Source organism: Eleutherodactylus coqui, chromosome 4 (assembly GCF_035609145.1).
Source record: "Eleutherodactylus coqui strain aEleCoq1 chromosome 4, aEleCoq1.hap1, whole genome shotgun sequence".
Taxonomy (NCBI): domain Eukaryota; kingdom Metazoa; phylum Chordata; class Amphibia; order Anura; family Eleutherodactylidae; genus Eleutherodactylus; species Eleutherodactylus coqui.
In genome coordinates this window covers 79,373,400-79,391,770 of record NC_089840.1, presented here as the reverse complement: position 1 = coordinate 79,391,770, position 18,371 = coordinate 79,373,400, and the positions used below count along the sequence as shown (strand labels likewise).

General features: G+C 43.5%; 1 protein-coding gene across 1 annotated transcript; it reads right to left on the bottom strand.

Annotated features, from left to right (window-relative positions):
• Positions 1–2,805: 2,805 nt before the first annotated feature.
• On the bottom strand, positions 2,806–18,098 carry TEKT1 (tektin 1). The gene is made up of 8 exons (XM_066599715.1): positions 18,008–18,098; positions 12,682–12,897; positions 11,733–11,898; positions 11,443–11,571; positions 8,630–8,773; positions 6,659–6,881; positions 5,261–5,457; positions 2,806–2,994 (listed from the first exon to the last, which is right to left on the bottom strand). The coding sequence occupies exons 2-8, from the start codon at positions 12,869–12,871 to the stop codon at positions 2,835–2,837; spliced, it is 1,209 nt and encodes a 402-aa protein (XP_066455812.1). The 5' UTR covers positions 12,872–12,897; positions 18,008–18,098; the 3' UTR covers positions 2,806–2,834.
• Positions 18,099–18,371: the final 273 nt, after the last annotated feature.

The following is an 18,371-nucleotide window of genomic DNA, read 5'->3' as shown; positions in this document are numbered from 1 at the left end:
AAAGTGAATTAAAAAAAATATGGAGCATGGAAAAAAATGGACATGCTCCATTTAGGTGCGGGTCTCCCGTGGGGACAGCTCCCGCAGGCTTCTATTGAGGCCTGTGGAAGCCGTCCGGATCTGCGGGAGACCTAAAATAAGAATAAACTTACCCGCAGCGGACCGTGCAGATCTTCTCTTCTTCGCGGACGGATCTTCTTTCTTCGGCCCGTAGCGGGCCTGATTTTCCACGGGGACATGAGGCCTAACTCCTGAAAAAACTGTGGGGTCAAAATACTCATGACAACCTCTTAGTGAACATATTAAGGGGTGTAGTTTTTAAAATGGGGACATTTGTGGGGGTATCTATCATCCTGACTCCTATGAGCCTTTGCAATCGTGGCTTGGTGCAGGAAATCAAAGTGTTCCTCAAAATGTTGATAATCAATATTTATTTGTATGTCTCCTAAAAAAAACCTGAAAGCTTCTCAAATGTGTGTCCAAAATAAACAGATGGAAGCATATATGTTATCAAAAAATTGTACAGTATGTTTGCACATATTTGATATATTACAATTGAAAATGTTAAAAAATTTTTTCCCAATTTTGGCGCGTTTAATATATACACAAATTCTATTGGACTATTTTTACCACCTAAATGAAGTACAATATCTGGCAAAGAAACAATGTCAGAATCACTGGGATATGCAAAACCTTTACGGAGTTATTCTATGTTAAAATGACACATGTCAGATTTCCAAAATTTGGCTTGGTCACTAAAGGGGTTGTCTCGTGAAATCAAGTGGGGTTCAGCACTTTTGTATGGCCATATTAATGCACTTTGTAATATACATCGTGCATTAATTATGAGCCATACAGAAGTTATTCACTTACCTGCTCCGTTGCTAGCGTCCCCGTCGCCATGGATCCGTCTAAATTCGCTGTCTTCTGGCGTTTTTAGATGCGCTTGCGCAGTCCGGTCTTCTCCCTGGTGAATGGGGCCGCTCGTGCCGGAGAGCTGGTCCTCGTAGCTCCGCCCCGTCACGTGTGCCGATTCCAGCCAATCAGGAGGCTGGAATCGGCAATGGACCGCACAGAGCCCACTGTGCACCATGGGAGAAGACCCGCGGTGCATCGTGGGTGAAGATCCCGGCGGCCATCTTGGTAAAGGAAGAAAGAAGTCGCCGCAGCGCGGGGATTCGGGTAAGTAATAAACTTTTTTTTTTTTAACCCATCCCTTGGGTTTGGCTCGCGCCGAACGGGGGGCCTATTGAATAAAAAAAAACAAACGTTTCGGCGTGAGACAACCCCTTTAAGGTGCAAACAGGTTTGGTCACTAAGGTGTTAAGCTGGCTCCATTTTTCTGCCCTTAGGATTGAGTGACAAAACAAGCCAAGACACTGATGTGGACGCCCAGCCTAAAGGCTCTTTTGGGCTCCGGCTCCGACTGGCGGATTCCAATTGTGAAATTCGTGATTGGTGTCTGTGGCAAAACAGTCTTTAAAAAGCCTGTAAATTTGTTGTTTTTTGCACACTGGTGGATACGAATTGCATATTCCGTGAGCAGAGGAAAAATCGCAGCATGCTTTATTTTGCTGCAGATTCTATGTAGACGGCCTCAATCGTTCTCTCCTACACCCCTCCCCTGCTCCCAAATAATTTTGTAACTGAAGAAAAAAAATAGGTCCATAAAACCACCACATGGGTAAAATCCCTAAAACGTGTGGTTCTTTTGGACCTGGTGTTTTAGGGGTTAATGTTGCCACTGCAAGTGCTCAGAACGTGGGACATCTCGCTCAAGCATTCTCTCTGACCAATGAGCTGCTCCGCAACTCTGATAGCTATAGTGTGCAACCTAGAGACTGCTACGGCTGCTAACCACAGCTACAGAGAAGCTCATTGGGCAAAAAGGAGAGCACATGACTGAATACTCCCACCTCCTAAATACTTGCTGCAGCAGCATCAAAGTTTGTTTTCTCACTGCTGGGGACCCTAGAAGCATTCATAGAGGTAAATTTACACCTGCTCTTACCTATCACTATTAGCAGTTTTGCATCGGCAAAACTGTTGACAGTCTCCATGTTAGGGCCCTTTTAGACACAACGAAGGAATTGCGGGATACAGCTGATACTATTGTTTCAGCCGTATCCCGCTCCCTGATAACAGGCAGGGTATGAAACAGAGCAGTCCAACTGTGTTCTCCATACCCGGCTCGGAGCGCTCGGCCGGGCGCCCCAAGCAGAGAACAGCTGAATGCAGAAGACAAGCGGGGACACCCCGCTTGTCTTCTGCATCCTCCGCTCGGAGCGCAAGGTGATCGCTCAAACGTTGAGCGATCACCTTGCGCTGTAAAAAGAACACAACGATTATCGCTCAAAAATCGCTCAAAAGATTTTTTTTTGCGATAATAGTTGTGTCTAAACCAGCCTTAAGTGGTGTATTATGTTTGTGAATAAATAAATGTATGGCACACATGAAGTATTAACCCTTTCCAATCCACAGTCTGACCTCTAAAGACATTATGATTTAAGGCCGTACAGCTCCGATGTTGGAAGACGTCCGTCGGGGTTCTCTTACTGTATATTGCCAGCCTCTCTGCTGTCGAAGCCTATCCAACCTGTCACCTCATGCAGTACTAGCTTTAGCCAGCAGATAGCGCTGTTGTATAACCGCAGAAAAAGAGTAAGCCCCCTAGGAAAACCAGGATACAAATTGGATTGGAAAAGTTAATCTACTGCATAGTTTGTTGTGTTGTAGGATTTACAAAGTGAAATCTGAATGTAGAAGTACATGGACAGTGCTAGGAGACTGCGTATTGAAGTCACATTTTTCATTAGACTAGTTTGTATTGGAAGTTAGAAATCGTTAATTGAGATAGCCTCCCTCATTTGCATACATATTACTTCATCAATGTACAGAGTATTTTCCTTGACTTGGATCTCCTCTTCTAGAGACAACTGTCTGCGGATCAGACCTTTCAGCTCAGCTTGTGCCTGACTCAGAGTTTCCCGCAGTCTACAAAACAAAATACAATTGTCTAAGGGCATTCCTATGCAGAGGAAGAGGTGACGTATATATACTCTTTTCTATTCAGGAGAGCCCCTACAAAGAGGCAACCTGAGGCAGCAGTCTACAGGACTTCAGAGGAGAGGCAGATTGCCACCTGGCTGGTAATTATTTTTCATGGGCCACTAATGACCGGTAAAAAATAATTGCCTGCTGTGAACTGGCCAGGCAGCAACCCAATAGGCATTTCATTCACCCACTAACACCAAGAACAAAAAATGTAAAAAGTATCTTTTATTACACAAATATTAAAATAATGGAACATTAGGGCATTGATGGCGTGTCATAGGGTGTTTTTACATGGAACAATATAGTTAGTCTGAGGTCCATTAGGGCATTGATTATGCGTTTCCAGTGTGAACAGCACCCTAAGGGTGCTTCTACTGTGTCTTCCCCCCAAAAGAAGACCCTGTCTTATATTAACTTTTGCCCCCCAAATGAGGCACTAGGTCTTATTTTTTAGGGGATGTAGTATTAAACTTACCTAGCAGCAAGGTCCAGGTCCGTCCCGCTGCTCTCCGTAGCTCCAACACACTTGCTTCAGTACTCGGCTGCCGACAGAAGATCGCTTCCTGTTCATTCATAAATCCCGCCTCCAGGAAGCAATGGCTCTGAATTGGCTAAGCAGCGCTAGATGAACCAATGTGATGGCTGTGATTGGTTCATCAAGTGCTGCATTGCGTTGTGGAAGCGGGATTTATGAATTGGTCAATTAATGCCATTGCTCAGCCAGTTCATAAATCCTGCCTCCACAGCGCAAGAGCTGTGATTGGTTCCCGAGCACTGCTCAGCCAATTAATGCATCACTCGATTAACCAATCACGGCAATCGTGTTGTGGAAGCGGGATTAATGAATTGACCAATCAATCCCACGGCTCAGCCAATTCATAAATTCCGCCTGCACAACGCGATGGCTGTGATTGATTCTCGAGCACTGCTCAGTCAAACAATGCAGTGCTGGATGAACCAATCACAGCCCTCACATTAATTCATCGAGCGCTGCATTGATTGGCTAAGCAGCGCTCGAGAACAATCAGCTTTGCTTCTTGGAAGCAGGATTTATGAATAACCAGGAAGCAATCTTCTTTCAGCAGCCGAGGACTGGAAGAAACAAGCTGGAGCTCCAGAGAGCAGTGAAGGAGTCAGAGCGAGCTTGCTAGGTAATGTATTGCTTTTAAAAAAAATGTAATCTGGTTAGGGCTTATTTTTGGGGCAGGGCTTATATTTCAAGTCCCCCCAAAAATCCAGAAAAATCAGGGTAGGACTTATTTTTGGTGAAACACGGTACATGGAATGATTATAGTTTGCCCAAGCTTACCTGTTCGTTCGGGCAGTCAGTTTAGACACAAGGATAAATAGTTTGACAAATATGCCCATTCAACCCATGTATGTTTTATTCTGAAATGTTGCAGCATTTCAGAAAAAAAACACACTTAGAAGTTTAACTTGGAGCTTCGAGTCAGAGGCAGACTCTACCGGGCTCTCCCTGCCCGCAGTATGTTGACTGCCATCTCTCTCCCTATACACAAGCAGAGAGCAGAGCAATCAGTCTTGATGATGTAGGCGAAAATAGCTCGGCATGGCTGCCTCTTTGACTCAAAGTTCAGAGTCAAACTTCTAAGTATATTTTCTCTGAAACGCTGAAGTGTTTTACAATAACACATCCATACATGGCCCAAATGATCATATGTGTCCTGGGTAGAGATGAGCGAGTATATTCGCTAAGGCACATTACTTGAGCGAGTAGTACCTTAGCCGAGTATCTCCCCGCTCGTCTCTAAAGATTCGGGGGCCGGCAGGGGAGAGCGGGGAGTAACGGAGGGGAGATCTCTTTCTCCCTCTCTCCCCCCTGCTCCCCGCCGCAACTCACCTGTCACTGGCCCCCGAATCTTTAGAGATGAGCGGGGAGATACGCGCACGGGATGGCGAATCAGTCGCGGCAAAGCCGACGCTGCGGCTCGGATTTGCCGGGCACAGCATGTCCATTTTTTTTTATTCTGCTGCGGCCGCGCTCTCCTTTATGGGAGCGCCGGCCGCAACAGAAAAGCGGCGGCCGGGGTGCTTCAAAACCCGCGGCTAAGTGCCGCAGGTTTTGAAGCAGCACTTTCCTGGCGGAAATCTCGCGTTTTTTTGGTGACGTCAGTCGTTAAACAACTGTCGGACTGTGTAAAAGGGCTTTTACATGACATACTGATGATCTTTATCTTTCACTCACCTTTCAACATTTGTAGTAAGCTCCTGGACTTCATTGATAAGTCTGTATTGTACAGGGTCACGACATAGCTCAACATTAGGCCTCAGTTTTCTTGTTTCTAGACGAGTCTGAGCCACTTTCATAGGTCCTTCTTTATCTGCAATGGCTTTCTTAAGTGTTTCTATATTCTTTTCCTGGTAACTGATTTCATCCATAACCTTTTTATAAGAATTAAGAATGGTTAAAATTAATGTTTCAAAGCAATCTTCATTACAGCCTACATTCCCAAAGTGATGATGTAAGCACTGGCGTACCACTAGGGGTCACAATTGCAATCCAGCCCCTTACCTAGGGGGGCCCTATGGAGGGGAGGGCCATTCCTCGGGGCAGCCTTAGACACCATTTACACTGACAGATGATCGCTCAAACGAAAGTTGGAGTGACAGTTTTTTAGCGATCATCTTTGCATACCTTATAGTAGCTGAGTAGCTACTATACAGTTATGCAGCCGAAGCGGGACACAGACGGGGCTGCTAATAGAACAATACAGCTGTTTTGCATAAGCAAACAGCTGTATTGTTCTTCATGCTTGCAGCCTGTGCCCCACTGTGAATTCACAGCACAGAGAATCTTATCATTGCAGTCCGCTGTGCTGATAACAGCTGATCGTTCAATTCAAGAAAACTTGAAGGGAGCGATCATCGACTCGTGCACGAAAACTGCATGATGTCAGTGCATTTAGGCGAAACGAGAATCACTCAAAATACGGTTTTGAGTGACTTTTGAGCGATTCTCGTTGTGTCTAAATGGGCCATTACACTAACAGAGTGCAGTTGTGATTTGCCACAATTGCAGTCTATCAGCCCTCTGCCAGCTGAGTGATCGGTTGGGTCGGTAGTGTTTGATAGCGGATGAGGGGAGTGGAGCATACGGTTCAATGAGGTATGTGAGAATATGATTATATATGTGTAGCTGGTATAATCTACACTGTATAGCTTATACCAGCTGCACATACATAATTATATACAGGAGATATCCAGGTTATACCAGCACACTCCATATCACTGTATACAGGAGGATGTGTTGTTTAAACCCACATGTGGTTTTTAATAGTGAATGCATTTCTTAAAAATGCATGTGGTTTTTGAAAAAGGTATGCAGATTTTTTTTTTTTATATTTTTTAATAGTGGTTCAAAAATGCAACAGAAAACATGAACACAGCCGAAGGGGCTACAAACAAATTTTCCCGTAGTCCAGGAAATAAGTTATGTTTGGAAATCTTATGCCAAGGGGCTAGATCATATATGTAAATGTGTCTTGCAGCTGTAAGCAGCACGGTTTAGCTTTGGGTAAAGCAGTGGATCTGAAAAATAAATCTATAGATTACATAGATAAGAACAATAATTGCACTATTTTACCTTAGCCAAATGCACTTCCAACTTGTTCTTTGAATCCTTTGTCTCTGCTACACGTTTCTTCAAGGCAAAATTGACTGTATCACATTGTTTGCGCATGTCGCAGGCCGTTTCAGATAAGATGCTGTCAATCAAACTGCGCAGAGCTACAGCATTGTTATTCTGCTTCTCTGCCTTTTCTATGTTTGCATTGCTGAAATCTTCCCACTCTTTGGGTGCTACTGAGCTAAAGGTAATAAAAGCAAGAAAACATTGTCAGTATTCTGATCTAAATATGGTTAAATGAGTTATTTTGTTTAGTGTAATGGGATAGATTCATGTTTCGTACTCTCATCTAATGGGTTTCATTGACAATTTGGCAAAAATATGCAGATACAACAAAAATATCTCAAAAGCTTGTCTTCTGCATCCAGCTGTTCTCTTCTCGGAACGCTCAGCTGTTATACAGCTGAGCGCTCCGAGCGGGGTATGCAGAACACAGCTGGAATGCTGTGTTCTTTATACCCCGGCTGTGTTCACAGAGCGCTCAACTGGACCGCTGTGTTCTTCATATCCCGCCTGTTTTCACGGAGTGGGATACAGCTGAAACAATAGTATCAGCTGTAGCCCGATGTGAATTCCTGATAAGGCTGATTGTTCTCTTTTAGCATGCTGAAAGACAACAATCAGCGATTCATTAACGAAAACTGCACAATGTCAGTGCAGTTAGACACAACGATTATCGCTCAAAAGACGGCTTTGAGCGATTTTTGAGCGATAATCGTTGTGTCTAAATGGGCCTTAAGAGTAGCTTTACATGGGATGACTATCATCCAAATAAGCGATCGAAAGAGCAAATACAAATACTCGTCCAATATACACATAGCCTCCAACAGGGTGACGAGTCATAAATCACTCACTAATTGTTTTGTTTCAGCTCACTAAAAAAATCATCTGGTATAAACTAGTAGTTTGCATATGAACGACTTGCAAATTAATTTGCATGATAAAAAGTGCAAGAAACACCACCAAAATCTTGCCAAAACACGGCATGTTAAACCGATCTAAAGAGAAGTATTGGTCATACAAGGTACAGTTCCACATAATTGGCCTCCAGAATATGCGCACAATCGAAGATAGTTGGCTTACAACCTCTTTGTATGTGTTTTATTAGAACATATGGATGTCATAGAGTGGGGACCCCACTCAGAACTCCCCTTTATTATTAGAGCGGAGAAATGCTTGTGCTTTGGAGGACTGGACATGACCTTGTGTTAGATGGTACAAATTCTTCTTAATTAGTATTGGGTAACCAAACATTTCACAAGGGAAATCTCTGGACCACTATATTGCTATTTCTGCACATAGCGCTATTTTGGCACGTTTATACAATTCATCCTAAAGCAACCCTATGGTTCACAGTAAAAACATTTTCTATAGCATACCTGGTGCTCTCCTTTTTAATATTGCTACCACGGTTCATCCCACTCCCAGTCCCCTCTTCATGTATGTAAAATAGCTGCCAGATTCTCAGACTACCCTATAAACAATACGCTTCAGAAGTCTCAAACACTCCCATTGCTCTCAGGAAAAAGGACCTGCAGAGGAAGAAATAGAGTATGACATAGTGCTGACATCATCAGAGCTGGTCCATTCGAAGGCAGGGAAGAGTGTCTCAGACTACCGAAAAACACTGCACATACAGCAGTCAAAAAATTCTACATACGTCTAGGAATGAGACAAAATGGGGCATAAGCACTGAGAAGGAAGCCACCAGGTATACATTCTGCATGTTTAGTACATTTTTACTGGCAAGTGGAGGGTAGATTTACATGGGTATTTTCACATATAAGCAGGAACAGCTGATTAGAAGAAGTCCTATCCTGCTATATCTTTGTATTATCGGCAATTTAGCCTATTAGTTTGTATTTTTGCACATGTGCCTATCAGGTAGCAAATATAGAACTGAACATTGTTTGCTGTGACATGTCTTACTTTGCCTGAACTGTCACTACGTTGGAAGCATATGAGATGTCTGGAGTGTTGTTTGTTAATGTACTGCAGTGATTATCCAGTTTCAAGGCTTCAAACTTGTCTGTTAGATCCTTCTCCAGTGCATATTTAGCCGAGCGGCTCAACCTGCAAATATTGTAGAATCAAAAGGTTATCAATGTGCATAAAAGAATAAAGAGTTGAGAAAATCATAACAATGTTTAAAATAGTATAAAAATGTAATAGCGAGAGGTATACATAAATAAAAAAATAAACAGTTTGATAAATAGATCTGCTAGTGATTACAGAATCAACCTGGTAAAACAAAGAACGAGAACGTGATTATTATATCAGCCTGTGTGGAGAATAACTACTGGAAAACCTGGAGCTGTTGCATTAAAAACGGCTTTCCCAAACCGGTAAATAAATCAAAGCATAGATCTACTATAACTGGTTACAATGAGTTCCTGTTCTGGCCTTCATTTCTATACATGAAACACACTTAAATTTTTTTCCTATATCTTTGTGCATTAGCAAGCTATATAAGTGTCACATGGGTAAACCACCCATATACATTAGGTGAACACTCAATCTGCTGACAATCTAACGATATTTTCACACCACGTTTTCTTCTCCATACCTGTTTGTTGTCCAAATTTCTGACAACAGTATTCAGATGGAACCCTATTGGAACCAATGATTTTAATTCATCAAATGGAGACCGTTAAGGTCTCCGTTTGATAAGGTTTTCATTCATTTTCAATTTTATTTTGGAGGGAAGTAGTTGACTACTCTATTCTATCTTCCAAAATAAATGGAAATAAGCAGAAACTTGTTAAGCAGCGAGATTGTTAGTCTCAATTTGACTAATGAAATTATATGGTTCATTCTGGGTTTCTGTCCCAATATCGGTTTAGGGAATTCACATGGAAACCTAGGACAGAAACCAGGGGCGGAGGAGAAATCGTGCCATTAAGCTGAGTGTGCATTTTTATAGGAAGGCCGAGATAATTAGCTGTCAGCCAAACTAATGTTATGCCAACCGTTATCTCAAGTGTTCATAAAGAGAAAAAGTTTTCCAAAACTTATTCCAGGAACTGAAAGTTTGTGTGTTCCACAAAAGTTTATTGCTGATGCTACAAAATTGCATACCCTAGCAGATTAGGAATTTTCTTTCCTACCCTAATTATACTGTATAGCATGCTAAATGACCAGGCTACCATGAAGACTGCAGCCATTGCCACCCAATACCACACAGTACAGTGCTGTATTAATGAAAAGCTCTGGCACAGAATTATTGTAGAATTTTGTCAGCTGATTCTGCTAATTTTAATAGTATCCGCAGAACCTCCAATAAATATGAGACCTGACAAACTGTCCCAGGATGTCCGCCATTGGGGAAAGTACTGAGTTATAACAGATGGGATATGAATTTGCCCTATCTGTTTCCTACTGTTTAGCTTACATATAGAAGGTTGGTGATGTCTATGGGCAGCTAGGTACCTTTAAATAGGCCGATTATCACCTGAATAATTGCGGGAAACAGTGATTTTTGGCGATAGTAGTACCATGTACATGCAGCCATCAACGGGGTGCTGAGCAAAAAAACATTCAGTAGTCGCTTCTTTTTGGCTCATTGATAGAAAGCGACTAGCAAGCAACTTCTTACTCAGTGTAAACAAGAGTCGCTCATCTTTGAATGACTGCCTGTTTTGCAGTGAATGGAGGTGGGTGGCTGGGAGAGATTTCTGGAACGCTCTGCCTCCATTCAGTGATTCCATCCCTGGTTTCTGTCCAAATCTTTGTGTGAAGGTACAGGAGTGATAGTCGTTGGGATGACAATTTTGGTGGAGCTATGATTACAAGAAGACCTTTTGCCATTTATTCAAGACAACCCCTTTTTACAAAGAAGTGATCTCAGCAATCAGCTGATTGGGCATATAGAGAGGAGTTGTAAAGACAATTTTCTGCCAACTGTCTGCACTTTTCTATCACATGAATTAGCAGATGCCAACTGAAGGCAGATGTCTTGGAAAAATTTTTTTATCTGCCCCGTTGGTTGCTTTCATTGGTAATAGTTGCTCATGCTAAACAGCAAATACATTGGCTTCCAATGCAGCAGTTAAGATGGGCAATTTTCTGGTGTGCAAAAACGGCCGGCCTGAGAAAATAGTGCATACGCATTCTGGCGGTCCATTTTTATGCTGGATGGAAAAGATAGGTCTGGACCTATCTTTTCAGTCAGAATACGCCAGTCGGTCCCATAGACTATTATAGCAGTCTATGAGAGCTTCTGGAAAAGGGAGGAGGGAGAGAGTTCAGCAGCGGTTCTGCTAAACTCCCTTTCCTCCTGTTGCTGGCTGTTGGCAAAGGGAGGGGGCGGGACGGGGTGGGAGATTAGGATACTAGCTCCTGCCCCTCCCATTGCCGTCAGTCGGCAAGGGGCGGAGAGGGGAAGGGAAGACGGAGGGAGTTTAAAGAGTTAAACTCTTCTACCCACCGACAGCATTCCGGCCCATCTGAACAGGCGCTTAAACGGGAGATGCAGCCGTGACTTGGTCATGGCTACCTCTCGTTCATGTGATTTTTAACCGTGCTCTGGCTGTGATACGACTGGCCGTAAATCGCAGCGACTGTATGAAGGAGCCCTGAAGCAGAGATCATTTGATGCTTTGCTGATTTAATGTATAGCTTCCTATAGAACAAAAACCTCCAGACGCCAACCGTGAATGGCCAGTTAAGCGGACAGCTACCTGCTTCTTTAGTGTATGGCCAACCTAAAACGGCCTAGCTTGGTGGAGGGAGAAATAACTTACCTGATCTGCTCAGTAATCTGCTCTAATGTCCTCTGCAGCAGAGCCACCACTCCCTGAATCACTTCCACTTCTTTGATGAGCTCTTGTTCCACTTCATCATGAACCAGATCTATACCAATTCTTTTCTCTCTATAAAATGGTGGTAAAGCACAGAAAAGCACATGTGGTTGAAGATTTCCATGTTAGTGCACTTTAACCATAAATTCATACATTCTGCGAATCTGTATTCTCGGCGCAACATTAGAAGATACGTTAATATGTAATTCTGCCTTAAAAATTCTTAGAATTACCTTTCTACTAAACATTGCTGTGCTATGGCCAGGGGCTCCATGCAGCTCTCCAGTGCTTTTTCCAGACGGGTCTTATATGCCAGCAACTGTTCGATATCATTAACTGTATCTTCAAGCTTGTTGTCCAACTCTTTCTTCCAAAACTGGATCTCATTCAGCCTCTGTTCTGTGGAGATTGTCAAACGCTAAGCCTGATGCTTATACAGAAAACTACTTTCATCACAAGGCTTTCTCCTTATCTATATGCTAGCCATACACATAAGATACATGTCTTCTGAATGATCATGTCCCCCAACACCCGACTAAACATGCAGACTCAGCATCCAAATGTAAAAGTTTATTTCAGTAAGGAGAATGGAACAAACCAGACAACTTTGACAGCTGCTTATTGAAATGCACCAATCAATGCAGCGCTCGATGAACAAATCACAGCCATCACATTGTTTCATCGAGCGCTGCAATGATTGGCTGGCAGCGCTCGAGAACCAAACAGAGCCATCGCTTCCTGGAGACGGGATTTATGAATCCTGGAACCAGGAAGCAATCTTCTGTTGGCGGCTGAGGACTGAAAGCAAGGGTGCTGGAGCTCCGGAGACCAGCAAGAGGTGGCTGCTAGGTAATGTTTTTTTTTTTTTTAAAACGAAATTTAGTTAGGGCTTATTTTCAGAGTATGGCTTATATTTTAAGCCCCCCGTCCCCACCGAAAATCCTGAAAAATGGGGGTAGGTCTTATTTTTAGGAAAACACGGGGGCCTTAATCACACAGAACTCGTGTAGCTGGCAAGGAATGCTGGATAATTCCTGCTCTGAAACCTGTAGAATTGTAAATGCAGCTCCGAGTGTATGAGATAATGCAATGCATTAACAAAGTTACTATTTGTAAACTGGAAAATGACATTCATTCAAAGGAAGAGATACTGCTATTATGGTAGTCTGCTCCACAACATACCTAGTTTCTTATTAACATCTTTTTGCGTTTTCTGTGTGGACTTTTCAATTTCATCCACCAGTCTCTGACTTTCAGCAACTAGCCTTTCAGATCTTGACCTCTGAACCTCCGCACTGGCATACTGGGTGTGATTGGCAAGGCTCCACTCATTAGGGAGAAACTTTGGTGGAAGTTGGAGAAGCCTGGCCATTGTCAGCTGTTGTTTTGAATCTAGGACTTGAAAGGAAGATTATTTTTAAGAATACAAGTATATGTGACTGATAGGTAGATAAGAGTGATAGGCATATCTTTAACAACAAACAAGGCATACTAATGATTTAGATGCATAACCTTATTTTTAAACAATGGTACAATGTTACCTGTTAAAACAGTTATGCGCAGGCGGGTAACTTTACCAATCACCTAGTAATCAGGAGTATTTATTTAACTTCTTTGTTACCAGAGATTTGGTTGATAAACAACATGTTGATTGGTGCCCATTAAGGTGCTTTCACATTTGTGCTGGCGATTCCGCTTTCCTGCTCCAATCAAGGAGCAGGAAAGGGGAATCCCCGCGGCCGAACTGTTTATGTTCTGGACTGAGCCAAGCTGCCCCGGGCAGACCGCATAGACTATAATGTGGTTCACCCGAAGAAAAAGCCCTGCATGCAGTATTTTCAGCCAGATCTGTGATAAAATCTCTGACGCAGATCTGAAACCACCCTTAGGCATAATTGCCACAAGCGTATATCAGCCGGCCGTTTTCACGGATTCCTGAGACGTAAAAGCGTCCGGCCGGCCAATATAGCGCTGGGTGTTTTTACATTGGGCCCAAAAGATAGTCCTGGAACTATCTTTTGGACCGGAATACATCGGCCACTGCATGGGCTCCTATGGGAGCCCATGACAGCAGCCGGAGGTGGGAGGGAGTTTAGCAGCGTTCACGCGTTTTTACGGCGCTGGTGGGCACATGTAAAATCGCCTACAGGCTTGTGAAAGGGACCTTAGGGCTCTTTCACATGAGCATACGCGTTTTTTGCATTCTCTCGGCCGTGCCATAACATTGCATGAAAGGCCGTTTGTCCACGGCCAGCGTTTTCTCGCCCATTCACACGACCGGGAGCGACGTTTTTAGCAAAAAACCCTCGCTCTGCAAAAATCCTCAGGATGCCTTCCAATGCCTATATAGAGGGACCTGCAAGCTTTTCGCAGCGTTGGATGCTGCTAAAATGCCTCCCCCTTCCTTTCTTTCCCCCAGGAGTCTATGGGAGCCACCGTATATCGGGCAAAAAATAGTTCAAGAACTATCTTTTTTCCACTGTATATACGCCGGCTGTATTTCAGTTGCGTGTGCTCCATTTTTGACGCTCCAACGTATTTATGTGCCATATATTCGCTCGTGTGAATGAATGCATTGGAATCCAATGGCTCAGATGGTCCCGTATATCGGTCGGCTATAAAAATGTTGAAATCTGTCTCTGGCACCAGCAGCGTCCACGTGTACCTGCTCTGTCGCCGTCTTTTCTGTACTGCAGATGGACCCGGTGTTCGCCGTCACACATACACAGTACAGATTTTTTTTTCACATTTTTTTCCCGCGCCGTCACTAGCCGATAATGCGGAATTTGCGACCTGTCTGCAATATTTATTGTGGAAGGGCCACGGGTCGGACAGCTTCCATTGACTTCAATGGAAGTCGCCTGTGCGAAGTCCGCAGGAAAATGGAGCATGCTGCAATTTTTCCTCCACGAGCAGAAATCGCAACTGCTTTCCACTCATGTGTAGGAACCAGCGGACCTCCATAATAAGTAACAGGCGGTATTTGTTGCAGATTCGCGGTGTGGACGCCGACCGCGGATTTTGCAGCAAATATCCACCCGTGTGAGGGAGGCCGTACTGTAATCTGTAAAATGATAATTGACAATGCCCTGCTCACACTTCCTCAGGTTAAGAAAGAAATTGAAGATGCATCTTGTATTACAGACAGTGGCCAAAAGTGCCCTATTTTCACTGACTGTTCATGCATTGACAGACAATTGACAACTATGCCCTCACTGCCTGCTGTTCTCTGACAGCTTGTGTCTGCTAGCGGACTGTACATCTACAAACTCCCTTCTCTGTATTCAGATCTCTCTTGCTTATGTAAGGAGCAATGTTGAGAATAGGCATATATTAGGGATCTGCTGCTCATGGACTTGCCTAATGCATAAAAATAGGTTCATGGTTGGTTGCAGAAATTCACAGACACTAAATTAATGTGTGTGTGTATATATTTTATATATATACACTACCGTTCAAAAGTTTGGGGTCACCCAAACAATTTTGTGTTTTCCATGAAAAGTCACACTTATTCACCACCATGCGTTGTGAAATGAATAGAAAATAGAGTCAAGACATTGACAAGGTTAGAAATAATGATTTGTATTTGAAATAACATTGTTTTTACATCAAACTTTGCTTTCGTCAAAGAATCCTCCTTTTGCAGCAATTACAGCATTGCACACCTTTGACATTCTAGCTGTTAGTTTGTTGAGGTAAGCTTGAGAAATTGCACCCCACGCTTCTAGAAGCATCTCCCACAAATTGGATTGGTTGGATGGGCACTTCTGGCGTACCATACGGTCAAGCTGCTCCCACAACAGCTCAATGGGGTTCAGATCTGGTGACTGCGCTGGCCACTCCATTACCGATAGAATACCAGCTGCCTGCTTCTGCTGTAAATAGTTCTTGCACAATTTGGAGGTGTGTTTAGGGTCATTGTCCTGTTGTAGGATGAAATTGGTTCCAATCAAGCGCTGTCCACTGGGTATGGCATGGCATTGCAAAATGGAGTGATAGCCTTCCTTATTCAGAATCCCTTTTACCCTGTACAAATCTCCCACCTTACCAGCACCAAAGCAACCCCAGACCATCACATTACCTCCACCATGCTTAACAGATGGCGTCAGGCATTCTTCCAGCATCTTTTCATTTGTTCTGCGTCTCACAAACGTTCTTCTTTGTGATCCAAACACCTCAAACTTGGATTCATCCGTCCACAACACTTTTTTCCAGTCTTCCTCTGTCCAATGTCTGTGTTCTTTTGCCCATCTTAATCTTTTTCTTTTATTGGCCAGTCTCAGATATGGCTTTTTCTTTGCCACTCTGCCCTGAAGCCCCAAATCCCGCAGCCGCCTCTTCACTGTAGATGTTGACACTGGTGTTTTGCGGGTACTATTTAATGAAGATGCCAGTTGGGTACCTGTGAGGCGTCTGTTTCTCAAACTAGAGACTCTAATGTGCTTATCTTCTTGCTTAGTTGTGCAACGCGGCCTCCCACTTCTTTTTCTACTCTGGTTAGAGCCTGTTTGTGCTGTCCTCTGAAGGGAGTAGTACACACCGTTGTAGGAAATCTTCAATTTCTTAGCAATTTTTCGCATGGAATAGCCTTCATTTCTAAGAACAAGAATAGACTGTCGAGTTTCAGATGACAGTTCTCTTTTTCTGGCCATTTTGAGCGTTTAATTGACCCCACAAATGTGATGCTCCAGAAACTCAATCTGCTCACAGGAAGGTCAGTTTTGTAGCTTCTGTAACGAGCTAGACTGTTTTCAGATGTGTGAACATGATTGCACAAGGGTTTTCTAATCATTAATTAGCCTTCTGAGCCAATGAGCAAACACATTGTACCATTAGAACACTGGAGTGATAGTTGCTGGAAATGGGCCTCTATACACCTTTGTAGATATTGCACAAAAAAACAGACATTTGCAGCTAGAATAGTCATTTACCACATTAGCAATGTATAGAGTGCATTTGTTTAAAGTTAGGACTAGTTTAAAGTTATCTTCATTGAAAAGTACAGTGCTTTTCCTTCAAAAATAAGGACATTTCAATGTGACCCCAAACTTTTGAACGGTAGTGTATATATGTATATAATCTATTATTTTATAATGCAACACACTCAAATTAATGTGTGTGTGTGTATATATATAATATAAAACCTGTTATTTTATGGTGCAACACACACTACAAGATTTTTCACACCCCACAGATTGCATGAAAAAAACTCACATCTCACGGACTTTTCTGATCTGTTTTATGGACGAGGTTTGCCTTGATACACGTTCTGAATGTGGAAGCCACATGGAGCTGCACGCATGGGAGAAACTTTTTTCCCAGAACGGCAGACTCACACGGACTTATTTGCACACATATTTGTGCGCACAATATGCAGGGAATAGAACCCATTGATTTCAATGGGTTTGTTCCCATTTCTAGTTTTTGCGCACGCTCTATTTTAGTGCGCATTTGTGCCCCAAAAGTACCATTGAGGTCTATGAGGGGTGTGCAAATGCATATCCAATAACCGCACAATTGCAAAATATGCTGCACGATTTAACAGGAAAAAGAACAGATCTGGGACTAACTAGGCTAAATAGCCTTTTAAATAAGGCCGCGGCTGTGTCCCACCCGCATTTAAAATGTCCTGGCCCGTGCACAAAGTACAGCAATATGTGAAAAAACACGTGCAGAAAAGACTCTATCACAGCTCAAATATGTTGCGCTACTGTATGAATTTTTTGGCGCATACGCCCCTGTGAGTCCGGCCTAACACTGGCTTTTTTTTTTTTTTAAAGCAAGTTTCTGCCTAGCCTAACAATGCTATAACTTGCACATATATGAAATTTTAATGGCTGCATTCACATCTGCCTACCCCCCCTCCCCTCGCAGCACGTTTTATTTTTAGCCGTTCCATGGAACGCCGTGCCCGTTATTGTTAATGGGACCCTGAAAGACATCGTATAGCGCTCGCACGCTGTACGATTTGCATGCAAATGCGATGTTTCCCACTAAAATCAATGGGAAAAACGCTTGCTATCCCATCACATGCGCGAGGTTCGCAGTTTCACAGAAGAAATGTTTAATCAGAAACGCTTCACATCGCCATGAAAAGCGCACGTTGGCAAGCGTGATATTGCGTCGAGTTTCTCAGCCCGATATGGCGCTTGCTCCTGAGAATGTAGCCTAAGGCTAATTTGCATGGCCAGACAGTGAGTCCTGAAGAGGTCCACACTTGCCCCCCTATTAACCCTCGGTTTAACCCTCTACGGACATCTCATTGAGTTCCCTGTAAGGAGATCTGTCACCATGCTATACTGTCCTGTCTAAGCACAGTATGGTGGCATATCACTTTTTATGCTAATGTCACTTTAAGACAGGAAAGTTCCATATTGCTACTTATGTGGCCCTCTGAAGTAGGACCCCCACAGGATGTGCCCGCTAAGCTACGCCCTGGGCAGTATATTCACTGTCCTTTTTTTTACTTCCCAAGAAGTTCTGCAGCAGCTAACCATTCCCTAGATACCTGGAACGCTGATCTCAATGAGGATCCTCGGCGATGCTCTGGACTGCAGACGTCTCTCCGCCGCTCCTCCGCAGCCGGCCAAACAAGGCGGTTACCATGGAAGCAGGAACGACGCGTCTCCATGACAACATGGGCGTGGCTGCGGCCTGCTCACTGATGTCCTGTGCATGGTGTCCGTGACCCCAGCGGTCTCCATGTTATCTCCTATTGTCTCTGATCAGGTTAACAGCAGATCCCGAAGACTCTACTCAATGCTAATGTAAAGAAGTAATGGTGACAGCCAGATCTAGAGGACAACAGTGTTATCTGTCCCCCCAGGCAGCCAGCACAGACCACAATGCTTCAGTCTAGACAGAGAACTACT

Bases quoted from the DNA above. Each gene is read 5' to 3' on its own strand.
- TEKT1 (XM_066599715.1), bottom strand. From the start codon at position 12,871: ATGGCCAGGCTTCTCCAACTTCCACCAAAGTTTCTCCCTAATGAGTGG. The intron at 5,458-6,658 runs GTAAAATAGTGC...TCTTATAAAAAG, and splicing joins TGGAAGTGCATTTGGCTAAG to GTTATGGATGAAATCAGTTA. The intron at 2,995-5,260 runs GTGAGTGAAAGA...TTTGTTTTGTAG, and splicing joins CTTACTACAAATGTTGAAAG to ACTGCGGGAAACTCTGAGTC.